General features: G+C 37.8%; 2 gene segments (V, D, J or C); both read left to right on the top strand.

Moving 5' to 3' along the window:
• The first annotated feature begins 9508 nt into the window (after positions 1–9508).
• Positions 9509–10564, top strand: LOC101694496. The segment is given in 2 exon segments: positions 9509–9613; positions 9785–10564. Coding segments are annotated over 2 exon segments (447 nt in total).
• Positions 10565–14124: 3560 nt separating this feature from the next.
• On the top strand, positions 14125–14700 carry LOC101682384. The segment is given in 2 exon segments: positions 14125–14176; positions 14324–14700. Coding segments are annotated over 2 exon segments (429 nt in total).
• Positions 14701–21360: the final 6660 nt, after the last annotated feature.

Consider the following 21360-nt stretch of genomic DNA (forward strand, 5'->3'; position numbering starts at 1 on the left):
TGACCCTAAGATCAAGACCTAAGCTGAAACCAAGAGCCAGTTGCTTAACTGAGTGTGCCCAACAGGTGCCTGCAATCTTTTTAAAATTATTATCTCTTTATTGGTAGATTTTATGAATGAGTTATAAGAATATTAATATTAGATTTCCTTATATAAGTTATATTTTCTTTATTTATATTAGTTTTCTATTTAATTGGCTTAAAATACAAAATTTTTCAAACCTCTATAAATGTAAATCCATGTCAAAATGTGTCTTAAACAATTCAAAAGGGTATATAAGAATCTTCCTCAGATATTTGGATAAATGTGGTAAACTATGGGTGCCTGGCTGGCTTAGTTGCTAGACCTACAACTCTTTTTTTTATTTTTTTTAACTTATACAATTGACAATACTGTGTACATTGTGAATTAAGCACTGTAGATAATTTGTTTCCAAAAATTCTAGAGTGAAAGCTCTTGAATTTCATGTTTCCCCACCTTTTCCCCAACACCACAGTTCTAAGAGATAGCTGGCACTCTTTTTATTGCCAGAGCAGTGTATAGCTGGAGCTGCTACCCTGGTAAGCTGGAATAATGGAAGAAACAAAAAATGTTTTAAAGAATTTATTTATATATTTTTGTGGGAAAGGGGGAGAGAGAGAGAGAGTGTGTGTGTGCACAAGCATAGGGTGGGAAGGGGCAGAGGGAGTAGTAGAGTCTCCACTGAGCAGGGGCCCAGATGTGGCCCATGACCTGAGCCAAAGACAGATGCCTAATGGACTGAGCCACCCAGTCACCCCAAACAGCAACTCTTGATCTCAGGTTTGTAAGATTCCACCTCATGGTGGGTGTTGAATTACTTAAACTGAAGCTTTTCAAAACAATTCATGGTATTAATTATATATGCTTTTCTCTTGACTTGTTTAAAACTCTATTAATAAGATAGTAAAGACATCCCAAAAGGCAGAAAGTGACAAACAAAAAGAGAAACAGAAAAGAAGCTAATAGCAGACAGTGAGGCCAACCAATTTTAGAAAATGTGTTGAATACAGAGAAAAGCAAACTTGTATGGAAGACTAGAAAACTTGGCCTAGTGTGGAAGCACCTCAGGGTGGGCTGTGACATCTGGTAAGAGTTAGGGAAACGAAATAACACATAATTTTGAATAATTGAGGAAAATGGTGTTGCCAAAATTGGTACGTGTGTGTGTGTGTGTGTGTGTGTGTGTGTGTGTGCGCGCGCATGTGTTGAAGCTAGTGGTGTGAAGGGAAGTAAAATAACTGGACTGAATGAGAAAATTTATAAGTCACAGAAGAGCCATGCATCCATAGCCCATTATAAGAAGCAATGATCACTTTCTTAACCCAGCAGGAAACTGGATGTTGGTCTTTGAGGACCTGAGAGGAGAACATAAATAATTTCCCCCAAATCTGTGTGTTACTAAGCTTTTTGATTTTTGCTCAAGTGTTAAACTCTCATTCTTTAATGAAGTGCTTCAGTTCCTCCCTCTATCTCCTAGCAACCACTGATTTTTTTTTACTGTCTCCATACTTTTTCTTTTTCAATAATGTCACATACTAGATATCAAAGAGAATGTATTCTTTTTCGGATTGGCTTCTTTCATTTAGAAATATGCATGTAAGTTACCTGTTTATTGCTTGATAACTCATTTCTTTTAAGCACTGAATAAGACTTTTTGTCTGATCTATAAAGAATTTTTCAAAATCAACAACCCCCAAAATAAAAAAGAAATGGGCAAAAGAATGAACAGACATTTCTCCAAAGAAGAAATACAAATAGCCAACAGACACATGAAAAAATGCTTAACATCACTCAGCATCAGGAAAATACAAATCAAAACCACAATGAGATATCACCTCACACCAGTCAAAATGGTTAAAATGAACAATTCAGGAAACAACAGATGTTGGCAGGGATGTGGAGAAAGGGGTACCCTCTTACGCTCTTGGTGGGAATGCAAACTGTTGCAGCCATTCTGGAAAACAGTATGGAGTTTCCTCAAAAAGTTAAAAACAGAGCTACCCTATGACTTAGCAATTGCATTACTAGGTATTTATCCAAAAGATACAAACATGGTGATTTGTAGGGGCACCTGCACCCCACTATTTATAGCAGCAAGGTCCACAATAGCCAAACTATGGAAACCGTCCAGATGAAAGGATAAAGAAGATGTGAGATATATACATATATCAAACACACACACACACACACACACACACACACACACACACACACCATGGAATATTACTCAGTCATCAAAAAGAATGAAATCTTGCCATTTGCAATGACATAGTTGGAATTAGAGGGCATGATGCTAAGTGAAATAACTCAGAGAAAGACAAATACCAATGATTTCAGTCATATGTGGAATTTAAGAAATAAACATATGAACATAGCGAAGAGAAGGGAAAATAAAATAAGAGGAAAACAGAAGGAGGCAACCTCTAAGAGACTCCTAATTATAGGAAACAAACTGAGGGTTGCTGTAGGGGGCTGCATCGTAGACTGGGGTAACTGAATGATGGGCATTAAGGATGGTACTAGATGTAAGGAATACTTGGTGTTGTATGCAACTGATGAATCACTGAATTCTACCTCCAAAACTAATAATACAGTATATGATAATTCAATTGGGTTTAAATAAAAAAATTTAAAAATACAACTTTGAAAAAAAAAAAAAAGACTCCTTTATCTGGATATACCATCCTTTACCTGTTTTTTTTTCTTTTTCTTTTTTTTTTTTTAACCTTTTCTTCTACTGAAGGTCATCTTCCTTTATTCCATATTTTGGCAATTATGAATAAGACTGCTATAAATATTTGTGTGCAAGTTTTTATGTACACAGTTTTCTAGCTATTTGGGTAAACACCAAGAATTGTCATGGCTAGATCATATGGTAGGAATCTGTTTAGTTGTGTAAGAGCCTACTAAATTTGTGTTCCAATGTTGAGGTACCACTGTGTATTCCTGTCAGCCAAGAAGGAGGTTTCCTGTTGCTGGACATCCTTCCTGTGCTAAAACAACAACAAAACAAAACAAACAAACAGACAGACAGACAAACCAAAAAACAGATCAGCCTTGAAATTTCCCTCCCTGAGCAGACAAAATCAGTGTAGTCCTACAAATAAAGTTTAATTTAGTTTATTTGCCAGACTATCTTGACCTGCATCATTTTTTGCTATGCTTCTGGAAATCAAAGCAAAATTTGAACTATTTTCCAAGTTTGATATGAAGTACCCACTGAACGATATCTGATATCATTTATAGCAATTCTGATATTATAACTAATCACTGTGAATAATAGACATTCAATGTCTCCTCACTTATATAAGCTGCTTTCTAACAATGTATCCCTGAGCTTCATTCCATGTTTTGGTTTGAGTGCTCCCAGTTCATGAGCTGTCTTTTTGGTGTGTGGACATGACACTTTTACTTATTACTACTTTGGTGATATTCACTGGATTGATCTGGTCTATTTCTAAGTTTTTGACACCAGCATTTTGTTGGTATTAGTGTTTTAGATTTTGGCCATTCTAATAGGTGAGATCTGCCATGTCTCTCTCTCTTTTTTTTTTATTTAATTTGTAACATGTAAAGAATACCTAACATGAGATAAAGCCTCTTAAATCTTTAAGTGTACAGTACATGATTGTTGGAATGGGTGCAATGTTGTACAGCAACTCTCTATTCTTTCATCTTGCTCATGGATCAGTAACTCCAATTCACTCCATCCCTAGAGCCCATGACAACTTCTTCTTTGGTTCACTCTTTGAGTCTATGAATTTGACTACTTTAATGCCAATTTAAGTGGAATCGTGCACCATTTGTCTTACTGTGACTGGCTTATTTCAGTTAGCATAATGTCTTCAAGATTCATCCATGTGCTTGCAAATTGGAAGTTTTCCTTTTTTTTCTTTTTAGGCTGAATAGTATTCCACTTTTTGAAGAACCTCTATACTGTTTTCCATGGTTAGAACACTGTGCATTGCTTCCAAAAGTGTACAAGTGTTCCAATCTCTTTACATCCTTAAGAATACTTCCCTGAGAATATTTTGTGATTTTGATAATAGCTATATATTTTAATGTATACAATATGGATGTTATTAGAGAATTTATTGTAAATGTAGTGGCAAATACATTAAGATTGTCATTACTAAAAAGGAACAAGAAAATTACATGTTTATAGTATGTACTTGTTTCTGCCACCTTTGTAAGTTGTGGCTAGTACCAACATTTTAAATACTGAAATATTTAATGGATTGGTCCATTTTCACATACCTGCATGACTGTGTGAGGTGATATTTCACTAGAACTTTGATTTGCATTTTTCTTATAATTAGTGATATTAAATATTTTCTCACATACTTGTTGGCCATTTGAATATCTTCTTTAGGTAACTGTCTATTCTAGTCCTTGGACCATTTTTAATTGGATTATTAGTGTTATTTTTTTAAGTTATTGTTGTAGGAGTTCCCTATACAGTTTGGATACTAGCCCCTTATCATATATGTGGTTTGCAAATATTTTCTCCCACTCTGTAAGAAGACTTTTGATGCTGTGGATTGTTTCCTCCATTTACTGAACTTTTTAGTTTGAGGTAGTGCCCCATGCTAATTTTTGCTTCTCTTCCCTGTGCTTTTGAATGATCATTGATCATTCCCAAAACCAGTATCATAGAACTTTTTTCTATGTGTTCTTTTCAGAAAAATAACTCTTAGGGGCAGCTTCATGGCTCAGTCCTTTAAGCCCCCAACCACTGATCTCACCTCAGGTCATAATCTCAGGGTAGTGAGATTTAGCTCCTTCTTGGGCTCTGGGCTGAGCATGGAGTTTACTTAAGATTCTCTTTCTCCCTCTCCATCTGTCCTTCCAAACCACCCCCACCCCCAGCTTACATGGACTTTCTTTCTCTAAACAAACAAACAAATAAACAAAAAAACAGCTCTTAATTTGTGACTTTTTCTATTGTTTTGCTATTTCTGCTGTAACTTTTGTTATTTCCTTCCTTCTCTAGACCTTGGACTACTTCATTCTTGTCCTAGTTCCTTGAGCTGTAAATTAGGTTATGTAGTGGGTATCTTTTGTTAGGATGTTAGACCTCTATACTTAATTCCTAGGGGAATATCTAAGACAAAAGAACACTTTAATCTAGGAAACAATGCACTAAAGCATGCATTTAAAAGATAAACTATTAAAATGATTAAGATATTTATATGTGTGGGTATGATTCCAAGATTGCTTTTTGTGATACACTTCATTTAATAGGATACTAAAATTGTCCCTCTAGTAAATAAATGTGATGTTCATAAACAAAACATTTGAAGTCTCCCTTGATTCAAATTTGCACTTGATTTCTTATGCAGAGTATGATTATACACAATTGTGATGATGGTTTCTCAACTTCTCTTAATGGGTTTTTAGAGGCATTAGCAATGTGTGCTTTCAATAGCTCTTAATGCATTCCCGGTTGTGAAAGAATTGATATTTGGGGGACCACTGATGAGTGTGTAGAGGCTCACACTTGTTTTTATCCTGTGCTCTATCAAGATGTGAAATTTGCTCAATTTTACTTTCATCCTTTTCTGTAAGTCTCAATTTATTCTTGGTATTTCCTCTCTCCCAGTTTTCTGTTTTCTCTCCTATTTAATATTAAATGCTTTAATGTCTGTCTTTTCTTTCTTAGTTCTTTGCAGGTATTACCTTAGTTTGCTAACTAGGTGTTCTCCCAACTTTGACAGCTTCTTCCACAGAACTGACATTCTTTGGGATCTCTCTGGTGGGTGTGGTGGGGTTAGCAAGTGAAGAGGAGGCTTTGGTCTGCACAGAGAGGCAGCAGGAAAATCCCATCCTATCTGCTCACATTTCTGGGCTGTTTTCTTTTAAGTTTGTCTCTAAATCAATACATAGCAAGATTTTAAAATTTTGCTTCAATCCAATAATTTCTTTTTTAGTATGTTTTGATAACTGATATATTTGAAATAATTTCTAATATTTTGGTTTTGCTCCATATGCTTTTGTTTCCTTCTTTTCTAGACTACCCTCTGTTGCACTGGAGAATTTTCTTTCTGTTTTAATGACAAATATCCTTAAATTGTGTGTTTGTGCTTGTGCAAATGTGTATATTTTCTCTATGTCTAATTTTATTCTGTAACATTTTTTCCTTGTATATACCACTTCTTTCTCTTGGTGTGCTTTTTCTCTTGTTGCTTTACTATATTTAGAAAACCTCAGTGTCTAGCTGGAGCAAACACTACATTAGGTACCTATCAGGACAGTAATTTCAGAAACAGTGTCAAATGAGCTGATAAACTAAAGCTGAAATGCACATTAAGAAAATAATAGGGGTGCCTGGGTGGCTCAGTCAGTTAAGTGTCTGCCTTCAGTTCAGGTCATAATCCCTGGGTCCTGGAATTAAGCCCTGCATCAGGATTCTCGCTCAGCAGAGAGGCTGCTTTTCCTTCTCCCTCTGCTGCTTTCCCGCTTGTATACACACACACACACACTCTCTCTCTCTCTTTCTGCCAAAAAAAAAAAAATCAATAAAATCTTTTAAAAATTCTTCATAAAAAAAGAAAAATAATAGAAAAAAAAATCAAACACAATAATCAGAACATGAGCTCTCTCCATTCTTTTTCACACTTTTTGTCCCTGGCTTTCCTGTGCTTTGAGTAATTTTCACCTAGTAGACCCATGGCTTATTCCTTCAGTTCTTCTAGTTTCTGTTCCTAGAAAAACATGTGCACAATATGATGAAAGCCTATAACATTTTTTGTAGAATAATATTTTATAAATTTAAAAAATCATCTTAACTATTACTCAGTAAGGGAGGTATAAATGGAAGTACACCCACAATATGAAATATAATGGAACAAGGGATGTGTATGCGTTAGTATACTACAAGATTTGCTATTGCATTTATAAAGCAAGTTACAGAAAGGTATACCCAAAATGTGTATTTGTATTATAACAAAATCTAAATAAAATACTGTCCACTTCCTGGTGATTGAAATCAAACAAAACACCTGGAAACATCAACTCCAAATTGTCACAATGAAGAAAGAACTAGGGTAATAAGGGACAAAATGGTCAGAATTGGGGGTGATAGTCAAAAGAAATTTTAGACTATAGGCAATAATAGTTTTAATGATTCATATATTGGAGGCACCTGGGTGATTTAGTAAGTTAAGCATCTGTCTTTGGCTCATGTCAAGATCCAAGGATCCTGGGATTGAGTCCCATGTTGGTGGGGAATTTTCTTCTCCCTCTCCCTCTGCCTGCTGCTCCCCTTGCTTGTTCTCTCTTTGTGTGTCAAGTAAATAAATAAAATATTAAAAAAATAATTTATATATGCACAAATTCCTCCTATTGTTAAAATTATTTAAAATTAATAAAAGCCATCATCAAGGATTAGGCATATTCTCTTTTGCTCTTTTCACCAAAAGATTTTGTCCATCCACCCAAAGTGTAAACATTTCTTCTTCCTGTTGTCCCACAGTTTTTAGTTTTCACTCCTCTTAGACACTATTATAATTATGTGTATTTTTGTCTTCCCCTGTAGATAGTAAACTTGGGTGTTTTCCACTTTTAAATATTCTTTTAAACATTTTATTTATTTATTTATTTATTTATTTATTTATAATTTTTATTTGAATTTCAGTTAGTTAATATACAGTGTTATGTTAGCTTCAGGTGTACAATATGGTGATTCAACACTTCCACAGAACACCCAGTGCTCATCAGGACAAGGGCATTGCTTCATCCTCTCAGCTATTTAACCCATCCTCCACGGCTCCTCTCTGGTACCCATCAGTGTGGTCTCTTTAAGTGTTTGTTTCTTGATTTACCTCTCTCTATCTTGTTTTTTCTTCCCTTTGCTTGTTAGGTTTGTTTTTTGAATTCCACATGAGTGACATCATATGGCATTTGTCTTTTTCTGACTGACCTTTTTCCCTTAGCATTATACTCTCTAGCTCCTAGCATGTCATAGCAAATGGCAAGATTTCATTTTTTATGGCTGAATAATATTCCATTACACTTTTAGATATTCTGAACATCTAGAAAATTAACCCACTGAAACTAAAAGCTCAAGAAATACTGATTTCTTTTGAACTAAATGAAGAAATGAAATAAATAGCACAAGATGGGATTAACCAAATTATTTTCTGATATCAATTTCCATGAAAGTCCATTTTAAAAGTAGGATTTGATTCACTTGTAATCTCCATTAAATATAAACAGTTATCTTCTTTTCTGATCATCTGAATTTCATTCATCAGGAAGCTTGGAATGGCTGGGGATTCTGACTGTTGAGTTACTTGGTCTGAAGTGTCTTTGCTGACCACTTCGGCCCTCTAGGGGGCACTCTAAGCTTTACCAGAAACAAAGACTTTCTGATGGTCCAAAGTTGAATGGTTACAGAGAGAACCGAAATCACGTGAACCAGTCCAATTATAGATAGCAAAGATTGGGAGAGAGTGCGGACACGATTGGTGTAAAATTCATCTAAGGTTTCCAGTTCTGCCATTGCATATCAACTTCAAACATCTGGGGGACATGCCTCTAGAAATCCATTAAACTGATAATTCTTCACAGGTACCAGGATAGGAATATTTCTGGACATTGTGACGGTGGAAACTCAACAGAAAACTTTCCATTACCTGTTGTCAATTGTTATGAATAAAATCCCCAAACCCACTGACCTAGAAATTATTTCAAAACCCCAGATGTCCTACCTCTTCATACATCTTGGCTGATTGTGGAAGGAGCAAAAATGAACAGAAGAAGGAGAAAAAAAAAAAAAAGAAATAAAAAGTGAAGGAAAGGGAGAGGACAGTTTTGATCTTGACCAGAAATGTGTTGCCTGGCCAGACTCAGCTGTGTGGGTGAATAGAGTGTCCACAAGTTGAACAGGAAAGGTGGGGAGGAAATTAAATCACAGGGGACATTATGCAGACATGTATTTTTCACCAACCAAATTCTCTTTGGAAACATTTTTAATGCAGATAGTGACTGTCTTGGTTTCTAGAACTCTCCTGATTTCAAGAAATTATAGTTACTTCTGTAATACACAATACATGCTATCAGATAGTTTTTCTTTGTCAGTATTTTTATACGAATGAATTCTCATTTTCTGTCACACTATGCAATTTGGGGACTGGAGTTACTCTTCCCTAAGATTCATCAAGTTTCTTTGTAACCCTCAATGAGACACTGAGTCTTCTAGAAAGACCATTCAGCTTTCCTCACACACTAGCCCACAGATTTATTCCATAATGTGTTTTAAGAAAAAAAAAGAACCCTTTTATCTTTCCATATTGGAAATATTGCCTCTACCTGCCTACACTGTTGGCAATCACAATTTTGAGAAAGATTGCTATGAGTGTCACTGGGCCACTGTGGGTGCAGTCTGGAGTTCCCTGAATGACAGGGCTGAGGTGTGATTGGTGCTCAGTGATTCTGGTGGAACTGATTGGTTGTAAGAATACAATTTCTCTGAAAACAACTCTACTGTACTCTCTGCAGACTCAGGGTCTTGGTAATTCAGCAACTAGACAACGAAGAATGGAGACACACTGGGAAACTCTGCTGGGGCTCCTGTGGCTCCAGGTTTGCTGTAAGTGGGGCATTCCAGATGGGGGCTGGGGAGTGGTGGGGGAAGCTGACATGTGCTCCTAGAGGGTACTACATCCTCAGGGGTGTTTCCTGGGATATTTTGCAGGTTTGAAAATGGCACTGGTGATTCCCTAGTCATGTCATTTGTGTATGATCCTTTCTTTCCACACAGTGGCGAGAGGGATGACGGTGGAGCAGAGCCCTTCAGACCTGAGCCTCCAGGAGGGAGACAGCTCTACCCTGAAGTGCAATTTTTCTAGCACTCCAGACAGTGTGCAGTGGTTCCGACAGCATCCCGGGGGCGGCGGTCTCACCCGGCTGTTTTACATAGCTTCAGGGATGAAGCAGAGTGGAAGATTAAACTGCACAGTGAATACTAAGGAACAGTCTAGCACCCTCCACATCAGGGCCTCCCAACTGGAAGACTCAGCCACCTATCTATGTGCGGGGGAGGCACAGTGCTCCCTGGTGATCTGCAGCCTGCACCCAAACTGCAGCTGTGCCTGCAGCCCTGGCCTCTCCCTGGGGCAGGCATTTGCTCCCACAGCAGCCTTTGCATATTTTTAGATTTATGTTACAGCACATTTTTCTTCCCAAAATTAGACCCATTGGGGCTGTCATTTCATTTGGTTTTGTTCCTCCTTTTCTTCCCAGAAAGCCTTTTGCTGGTAAGGAGCTCTACCATGGAACCATTGGAATAAGTGATACAGGTGTCCATATCCAATACCCTGGGAAAACATATCTTGGCAGCTAGCATGCAAATTATATGTAAATTACTCTGATGGAAAAGGCTGAAAAAGTAGACTTTGTCAACAAATACAGATTACTAAATTTTTTAGTTACCTGTTGATGTTTCCATTTTCAAAGGATAGTAAAGAAAACATGTGCAGGGTTCTTTCAAGTCTGTATTCAGATTTTCTCTCCTGGAAATACAAATATAATAAAATGATTTTATTGAAGGTCAAGCACTCTACTTACACTATTACGTTTATTTTCTTTTTCAGTAATTTAATACACTATAAATAGGTACTTTTATGGATAAATAAAGGGAGGATTATAAAGCATAAGTGACTTGGTGGAGCTCATATTATTCCTAAATTAGTCAACTGAGGTAATATGACCTATCCTCTGAGTACCTGATATAGAAGACTCTATAGAATCACAAAATCTAAATGACTTCTTTTGATGAATTTGTACGTTGTGCTGCCATATACCAATGAGAAAATGATCCTTTTAAGTCGTTTCTAAATAGCACTTTGTGGGGAAGAGCTCATGGAGATTTTCATTCTGTTCAATGAAAATCCATTGTTCTTCTTTGCATTTTGAATGAACCTATTACTTATAATTTTATAACATCATGCCCAGTTTGGGAAGGGGTGCAGAAATCTTCCAGGACTACTATAAAAGAACCCTTCTCTCTTGTAGCCAGACAAAGACTGCTGACCCAGACCCAACTTGAAACTTGCATGTAGAAACATTCCAGCAATTTTGCATTCCAGACTGCACTGGCTTTTATGTTGAGAAAATGGCATTGATAGGAAAGCCTGTGCCCCTGAAAATTCAGATGGAGGTAACTGGGCAGATTCCCTGAAGCTGGGAGCAGAGCCAGCTTCTTGAGCATTGGACCTGTGAAGTTACACAGCCCTCAACTCTCCCAAGGAACCCTGCCCTTGGCTTAATGCTGTGCCCTCACTGTATTGAAATTAACACTAGTTTTTTCTTTATACTTGTTTTTTTATAGGTGAGTCTCATTAGTGGGAGGAACAAGTGCCTGTGCAGAGAAGTACATGGGCAGTAGGGCTCAGGCAGGAACACATGCAGACTCAGCTTCTGGGTCACAGCAGGCTATGTGTGAGCTGAGCAGTTGGCAGGGCCACCTGTGGTGTCTGTGCCTGCTTTGGACTAGCTACGGCTTTGACATGCAACAAAGGGTGTAGTAAATATTGTCAGGAATTACTACAAGGGAAAGTGTTTACATGACAATTCAATTAAGTAGTTTGGTAGTTTCTTACACAACTAAGCATACTCTTATCCTATGATCCAGCAATGGACTTCTTGAGTATTTACCCAAAGGGATTGAAAACTCATGTCTGCACAAAGTCTTTACACAAATGTTTTTTAGGAGTTTATTCATAATTGTCAAAACTCTGAAGTAAAAATCATATTCTTCAATAAGCAAATGAATTAATAATGGAGGTATATCCAAAACAATGAGATATGATTCAGTGCTAAAAAAAAAAATGAACTATGAAGCCATGAACAGATAGGGGAATCTTATATGCATTTTACTAAGAGAAAGAAGACCATCATCATTAGCCATCAGGGATTCAAATCAAAACCACATTGAGATACCACCTAACACCAGTTAAAATGACCAAAATTAACAGGGCAGGAAACAAATGTTGGAGAGGATGAGGAGAAAAGGAACCCTCTTACACTGTTGGAAGGAATGCAAGTTCGTGCAGCCACTTTGGAAAATGGTGCAGAGATTCCTTAAGAAATTAAAAATAGAGCTACCCTATGACCTAGCTGTGGCACTACAGGGTATTACCCAACGATATAGATGTAGGTAAAGAAGGGCCATATGTACACCAATGTTCATAGCAGCAATGGCCACAGTCACCAAACTGTGGAAAGAGCCTAGATACTCTTCAACAGACAAATAGATAAAGAAGATATGGTTCATATATACAATGGAATATTATGCCTCCCTCAGAAAGGATGAATACCCAACTTTTGTATCAATATGGACAGGACTGGAGGAGATTATGGTGAGTGAAATAAATTAAGCAGAGAAAGTCAATCATCATATGGTTTTACTTACTTGTGGAGCATAAGGAATAACATGGAGGACATTAGGAGAAGGAAAGGAAAAGTGAATTGGGCGAAATGAGAGACTATGGACTCTGAGAAACAAACTGAGGGTTTTAGAAGGGAGAGGGGATGGGGGATGTGTGAGCCTGGTGGTAGGCATTAAGGAGGGCACATATTGTATGGAAAACTGGGTATGGTGCATAAACTATGAATCTTGGAATGCTGAAAAAATAAAATTAAAAAATAATAAACTTACACATGGTTATATTTTCTGAGTTTGTACCTTGCTGTTTCATCAGAATTTCTACTCTACTTTCAGTGCTTTCCAGAATGTAAGACACACAGCATTCAAATGGATTTTTTCAAACACACCAGATTTCACCTTGCAAAGTTGTCCAATCTTGGTTCAAACAGTTTCCTGTTGTTGAAATATGAATAACTGATGGAAGTTTCTCCCATGCTCCCTTATCATTGAGATTTGGTCCTTTACTTTTTGTCACAGTCATCTTAACTGGGAGAAGATTCCACATTTTGACAGATGGTACTTTCAATCCTCTCCAACAGCAAGGTTATGAGAAACACCAGCTAGGAGGAGCACAGTCTGAGATCAGAGACATTTGAGATATCAGATGATCTTGACTCTGTTACTCTAATCTTTGGCTACATTTTTTTTTTTTAAGATTTGTTTGCCAGACAGAGAGGGTACACACAAGGGCCACATGAGTCATTGGTGGGATGGGATGGGCAGAGAGAAGGAGAGGAAGAGAATCTTGAGCAGTCTCTACATTGAGTGTGGAGCCAGGTGTGGGGCTCCAACTCATGACCGATGAGATCAAGACCTATGAGATCATGACCTGAACTGAAATCAAGAGCTGGTTGTTTAAGTGACTAAGAGACCCAGGCTCCGTGCTACATGTTCTTTTTACAAGGAGTTTTTCTACATAACAGACAATTGAGGGTGGTAGATTTGGTAGAAATGGAAGACCTTCTATTTTCTTTGTTTAAGGAATGGAATCATGATTTCTTCCTGATTTTTTTTAAAAGACTTTATTTGTTTATTTGTCAAAATGGAGAGATCACAAGTAGGCAGAGAGACAGGCAGAGAGAGAGAGGGGCAGCAGGCCCCTGCTGAGCAGAGAGCCCGATGTAGGACTCAATCCCATGACCCTGAGATCATGACCTAAGCAGAAGGCAGAAACTTAACCCACTGAGCCACCCAGGCGCCTCCCTTCCTGATTTCTAACATGTACGCCAGGGCCATCACTGAATAAAAACCAAAAGCATCTACCTCTTTCCAACAACAGTGACTCAGTAGTGAGCAGAGATGTAAATCTTGATCTCCACATTCTTCCTGTGCACTTCTTCTCTGATCTAACAAACAATTTGCTTGACCAATTGCTACCTTGATGCATGTGAGTCCCTCAGAGGCACAGACTAAGAGAAGAGCATTTCCCCAATGAGTTCAATAGAGATGTGACCACAAGAAGGCAGTGCATCTGTGCTATGCAGAACACGTGGAGGGTTTATTTAGTGCATCTGATGGACTAGACTATGGCAGAAGCAGAGCTTTTTTCTTATTGGCTGGTAGACAATGTGGGAAAGTACTCTGTTAGAGGAAAGAAGGGACGGCCTGATAAGAGAAGGTGCTAAGCTGGCTGGAGGCTGCAATTCTGAACCTGAGCTTACCTGGGAGGAACCATGAAGACATCCATGGGAGCTTTAATCATGTTCTCATGCCTGCAGCTGAACTGTGAGTTCAGAGTATATTAGTGGATATTCTTCAGAACTCAAGACTGACTTTACTCAGGTTTCCTACCATTAGTGTCAAAAAAGAGCATTCTGAAGCACAATAACCTGGTATCTCTTCTCCTTTCTCTTACCTTTTCTTTCTGCACAGGGTTCAGCCAGGGAGAGAATGTGGAGCAGCATCCTTCTACCCTGAGTGTCCAGGAGGGAAGCAGCTCTGTTATCAACTGCAGTTATTCAGACAATAACTCAGAGTACTTCCCCTGGTATAAACAAGAACCTGGAAAAGGTCCCCAGATCCTTGTATACATTCTTTCAAGCATGGCCACAAAAGAAGAACAAAGACTCACTGTTTTATTGAGTAAGACGGCCAAACGTTTCTCCCTGCACGTCAGAGACACCCAGCCTGAAGACTCAGCTGTGTACTTCTGCGCAGCAAGCACACATTGCTTCCCAGGCACCTGCTGCCTCCACTCAAATGTGGGACTGGGGCAGCCCCTGTCCTCTGACACAGACCTTGAAGGATAGCTTTTGTGCTATAGTTCGTCTGTAGGTGGAAGCTAATATGTTTGACATTAAAAGAGTTTAGTAAGACTATTAGGATGGAGATGATCCAGAGAGATTTAGAATATTTTGTTGGATGATCATTTTTTAATGGATTCTTGATCGGAATTGGTAATGTTTTATTTTGAAATGCAGGTATTAAGGAACTCCACAATTGCTTTTGAGACTCCTCTCCTATAAATAACCCCTTAATACTAACATTACAATCCTTGTTATTGATGGGTACTTATAATATTGTGTTGCAAAAGTAGCATTCATGATTTTTTTTGAATTCTAAAAACATTACATGCCACACATAGAAATATTTAAGGTACATATATGAAAGTGATCGTTCTATGAAGAATTTTGGGTAATGAGACTCTGCTGGAGCATAGAGAACCATGACATGACCCACACACTTACTACACCAAGAAACTCCTGTTTTCTGTTCTGGAGACACAGCAGCAGGTACCCAGCAATCTTTCCCTCACCCTGTCAGGCTCCCCTCACTGTGCTGAATCCTGAAATTGAAGAATAAGGCATTTTCCATCTAGTGGGAGAACTCAAACATGTTGCTCTCCAACCTTCTCAAAGTGGTCATTGCTTCCATGTGGCTAGGTAGAGAGAACCCCTGTTGGAATGTGCCTTCTCTATGACCTAAATCAGAGGAGATGGACAGTGTCTTGTGGGTTTTGTGGGTAAAAGGAAGAGTAGCATGTAAAATAGAATTTCTTTGTGCTAAATCACTTATTCTGACACCACTAATTCCATGTCTTTTCCTTTAGGATCCAATATTTCCCAGAAGGTAGCTCAAACCCAAGCAGCGAAGGTAGTGTATGAGAAGGGGGTTGTCATTCTGAAATGCACATATGACCCCAGTGATCTAAGTGATAGTCTATTGTGGTACAAACAGCCCAGCAGTTGGGTGGTGTTATACCTTATTCATTAGGATTCTTAGAACCAGCAATACACCACAGAAGTTTGCTACTCATTGAATTTCCGGAAGACAAGAAAACCCATCCAACTTGTCAACTCAGATTCATAACTGGAGAACTCCACAGTCTATTTCTGTAAACTGAGGGAGCCCACAAGAAGAGGTATGATGGAGGGAGGTGTGCTCAAACCCCAGAACTCTTGCTGATGCCTCTCCCTTTTATAGGGTCCAAGGCAGGGAATTGCCATCCCAGACAGGAAGTGGCAAGGTTTAGGCTTAAAGGGAAAAACTCACTCTGAGAAGATACCTCTCTAGATAAGAGTTACCATGCATCAACAATATCATTATCCCTGAAATTTGTGTTGAAATTATTTATTGGTGACTAGAATTTGCACAATAAACAAATTACCATTTTGCAATTAGATTAGGCTAGAAGAATTGGCTAAGAAAGTTTAGAAAGATTTGACTCAAAAATGAGTAATATTGTGTGTGAGTTGTTAGAGTTTTAGATCAGATTTGTTCAGTACATAGTTATTGAGTATATATTAAGGTACAGACCTTCTTTAGAATCAGAAAGGCTGAGAAATGTCTCCGGTTTTCCTTTTTCTGTTTTATTTCATGCTTTATACCACTGAATGATTTAATTTAATTAGGCTATTTTACTGTGAGTCATCTCTACTCACATTTAGTTTCTTATCCTTTCTTTCTTTCTTTTCTTTTTCTTTTCCTTTTTTTGGTTTTTGCATGTCAGCTTGGCTTGTTTTATTTTTTTATTTGTTTTAAAGATTTTATTTATTTATTTGAGAGAGAGTGAGAGAGAACATGAGAAGGGAGAAGGTCAGAGGGAGAAGCAGATTCCCTGCAGAGCTGGGAGCCCGATGTGGGACTTGATGCTGGGACTCCAGGATCATGACTGGAGCTGAAAGCAGTGGCTTAACCAACTGAGCCACCCCGGCTTGTTTTATTTAAAAAGTTTTTTGCCCATAGAGTTGAGGGTAATCTCGACAAAGCAGGAAAAAATATACAGTGGAAAAAAGACAGTCTCTTCAATAAATGGTGCTGGGAAAATTGGGCAGCTATATGCAGAAGAACGAAACTCGACCATTCTCTTACACAGTACACAAAGATAAACTCAAAATGGATAAAAGACCTCAATGTGAGACAGGAATCCATCAGAATCCTAGAGGAGAACATAGGCAGTAATCTCTTCTATATCAGCCACAGCAACTTCTTTCAAGATATGTCTCCAAAGGCAAAGGAAACAAAAGTGAAAATAAACTTTTGGGACATCATCAAAATCAAAAGCTTCTGCACAGCAAAGGAAACAGTCATTGAAACAAAGAGGCAACCCACGAAATGGGAGAAGATATTTGCAAATGACAGTACAGACAAAAGGTTGATATCCAGGATCTATAATGAACTCCTCAAACTCAACACACACAAAACAGACAAGCATATCAAAAAATGGGTAGAAGATATGAACAGAGACTTCTCCAATGAAGACATACAAATGGCTATCAGACACATGAAAAAATGTTCATCATCACTAGCCATCAGGGAGATTCAAATTAAAACCACATTGAGATATCACCTTACACCAGTTAGAATGGCCGAATTAACAAGACAGGAAACAACATGTGTTAAAGGGGATGTGGAGAAAGGGGAACCCTCTTACACTGTTGGTGGGAATGCAAGTTGGTGCAGCCACTTTGGAGAACAGTGTGGAGATTCCTCAAAAAATTAAAAATAGAACTTCCCTATGACCCTGCCATTGCACTCCTGGGCATTTGCCCCAAAGATACAGATGTAGTGAAAAGAAGGGCCATCAATACCCCAATGTTTATAGCAGCAATGGCCACGGTCGCCAAACTGTGGAAAGAACCAAGATGTCCTTCAATGGACGAATGGATAAAGAAGATGTGGTCCATATACAATATGGAGTATTATGTTTCCATCAGAAAGGATGAGTACCCAACTTTTGCAGCAACATGGACGGGACTGGAAGAGATTATGCTGAGTGAAACCAGTCAAGCAGAGAGAGTCAATTATCATATGGTTTCACTTATTTGTGGAGCATAACAAATAGCATGGAGGACATGGGGAATTAGAGAGGAGAAGGGAGTTGGGGGAAATTGGAAGGGGAGGTGAATCACAAGGGACTATGGACTCTAAAAACAATCTGAGGGGTTTGAATTGAAAGATGGGTGGGAGTTTGGGGTACCAGGTGGTGGGTATTATAGAGGGCACAGATTGCATGGAGCACTGGGTGTGGTGAAAAAATAATGAATACTGTTATGCTGAAAATAAATAAAAAATAAATTAAAAAAATTTTTTTATTATGTTATGTTCGTCGCCATACAGTACATCATTAGTTTTTGATGTAGTGCTTCATGATTCATTGTTTGCTTATAACACCCAGTGCTCCATGCAATATGTGCCCTCCTTAATACCCATCACCAGGCTTATGCATCCCCCACTGCCTCCCCTCTGAAACCCTAAGTTTGATCCCTTGAGTCCATAATGTCTCATGGTTCATCTTCCCATCTGATTCCCGCCCCCCTTCATTTAGTTTCGAAGGGGCCTGCTCCATGACTTAGTTTGTACTAGTTCTCATTCCATCTTTTTTTTTTTTTCCATTCCATCTTATTACACCTCTAGCATAGGTGTGCTCAGTTTGCGCACTGGAGGTTTACCTGCTTCTCACCAGTCTTACCCACTAATGCTCAAAACTAGGAGCTCTAAAGGGAACACTGTGAAGAAGTAGTGTGAATTTTCCTCTTTGTCTATTCCTGCCCTTCATTTCAACAATCCTTCAAAAGCACTTTTTGCCAGTATGTGGTTCAGTCAGCACACTTCCAAACCCTGCTGGTTTGAACAGTGTTTCACACTCCAAAATCATCATTATCTCCATTTCCCTCCTTCCACCTCTAACCCCATTTGCCCAGTGTCTTATAATTTGAATGGTAATCGATTGATATATGGTCTCACATTCTAACACCCTCTAATATTTGATTTGAAGGTAGATGTGTAGAGCAGAAATCTTAACAAGAATCTCTTAAGATGTATTAATTACAAAAATTTACCATTTTAATATTAAATTTACCATTTTAACAATTTTTAATTGTACAATTACTGGTAAAACACATTTACATTGTGTTCAACCAGCACCACCATCCATTTCCAGAGTTGTTTTCGTCTTGAAAAGCTGAATATTTGTACTCATCAACAATAAGTCTCCATTACTCCATCCTTCCAGTCCTTGGGAACTACCATTCTGCTCTCTTTCCATGAGTTACTACTTTAGGTATCTCATAGAAGTGGAATTATGCAGTATTGGTCATTTTGTGACTTACACTTTTTTTGACATAACGTCCTCAGGGTTTATCCATGTTGTGGCATGTGACAGAATTTATTTCCTTTTCAGTGTTGAATAATACCCTACTGTATGCACATTTTGTTTATCCACAACCATCTGTGGATGGTCTTTTGGGTTATTTTTGCCTTTTGGTGGAAATCAGAATTCATAAACATCTCAATACTTTCATTAAATAAAGCCAAATTCCATCCAATTTTGAATATATGTCGAAAGTGAATAGCTGGATCATAAGGTTATTCTATTTAAAAGTTTTTGGGAAACATTTGTAGTAGTTAACTGGAACACCTATGCTCTAGACTTTGTTTTCAAAAGCAAGTTTCAAGGACAAGAGAAAAAGAGTGATCACTAGTCATGAATAGAGCTCCAATATTTGGGTGAGTCACAAAATTCTGAAAGAGTTTGTCACTCTTGCTACAGTGCATTGCTTAAATCAGGTGTCTAGTAACCACTCTGAATGGAATGATGAAGCCACTCTCCAGTGATCAGCTCCTGAATAGCAGTTTGGGCATCCATTATAATACGTTTTCTTTCTTATTTTGGTAAAATCCAAAGTTACAATTACTTAATTTTTCTTTAGTAGTTCTATTTGTATAAAGAAAGTACCAGTAAAAGACTGTCTTTGAAATATTTCAAAACTTGGGAAGAAGTCATTTTGCTACCCTCTAGTCTCTTTCAGTTTTTCTCTGGTAACCATCTATAGTAACAAAAACAGGGAACAGGCTTTTGCTATCCCAGCTCTGTGTTGTAATCCATTAGCTCTGTGTGAACTTTCTGATCCTTTTGAACTTTGTTTCATTCTTTGTAAAATGAGAAGCGGTATAGTCTTTAGTATTTTGTTGTGACAATTTATTAATAATATATCCAAGAGATTGTGAAGTAGGAGATGAGCAATTTAGGAGGGTACCTCAATAGGTACAGAGAAAGCATTTGAAAAAATCCAGATCCATTCCTAATTCAAGCTTCCACTAGATTATATAGAATTGAAGGAAATTTCCTCACCTTGAAAAAGGGCTAACAAAAGACCTGCATCAAATGTCATACTTGAGGGTGAAAGCCTAAGTGATTTTTCCTTAATTTCACAAATAAGGGAAGATTTTTGGCTTTCACCACCTGTATTTAATACTGAAGTAGTGTTCCATATAATGCAATAAAACACATGAAAGAAACAAAAACTATAGAGTTTGGAAAGGAGAAGTGAAATTATCTCTATTAACAGCCAGCATAAGTGGCTCTCTGAGCAGAAAATGGAAGAGAATATACAAAACAGCTACTAGAATAAATTGGTTTAACAAAGTCAAAAATGTACCTAGTATATGATCCAGCCGTTCTACTCCCAGATATGGACCCAAAAGATAGGAAAACATATTTCTATAAAAATATTATATATACAAATGTTCACAGCATTTTTTATTTGTAAAAGCTCCACTGGGACTAACCAATATGGTTAGCAAGAGGGGAATAGACAAATTATTTTGTAGGCACATGATGTGACACCACACAGAAAAAAAAAAAGTCCTGATAATGATGATCAATGAGAATTTTTAAAATAATTAGGTTGAGAAGAAGCCAGACAAAAGAACACATATGATCTCATTTTATAAAATTATAAAATACCCAAACTAATTCGTGACAGAAGTGTTGGCTTTAAATGAGGGTAGGAGAAGGTTGAGAGGATTACAAAGAAACACATGAGGAAACTTTTGGGGTAATGCATATGTTCATTATCTCCATTGTGGTGATAGCTTCACAGATAAATATATATGTCAAATCTTATAGAATTATTCACTTTATGGGGAGCCTGGGTGGCTCAGTCATTAAGCATCTGCCTTCAGCTCGGGTCATGATCCCAGGATCCTGGGATGGAGCCCTGCATCTGGCTCCCTTCTGGGTGGGAAGCCTGCTTCTCCTTCTCCCTCTGCAGCTCCCCCGACTTGTGTTCCCTCTCTCATTGTGTCTCTCTCTGTCAAATAAATAAATAAAAATCTTTTTAAAAATAAAAGCAAAAGTCTTCCTTTAAAAAAAAAGAATTGTTCACTTTAATTTGGTAGTTCATTGTTATACAAATTATGTATAAATAAAGCCATTAAATATCTAAAATCTACCAAGTACTATCCTCCCTAAATGTGCAAGTCTTCTTGTGTGACACAAAATGGAAAATATTTCTCCTGTAGGATTTCATTGGCATGAAATGTTTTCTTTTAAATTCTAGATAATGACTTTCTACATCATGAGCTACAATGTTTATTTTCAACCAGCATCATCCCAACCTATTTAGCATTGTCCCTGCATATCTCAATAGAAGTTTGTAGTGGCTTGTCCCAAATTCCTTTCTAGC

This window comes from Mustela putorius, unplaced genomic scaffold (assembly GCF_011764305.1).
Source record: "Mustela putorius furo isolate JIRA1106 unplaced genomic scaffold, ASM1176430v1.1 tig00003898_pilon_pilon_pilon, whole genome shotgun sequence".
NCBI classification, from domain to species: domain Eukaryota; kingdom Metazoa; phylum Chordata; class Mammalia; order Carnivora; family Mustelidae; genus Mustela; species Mustela putorius.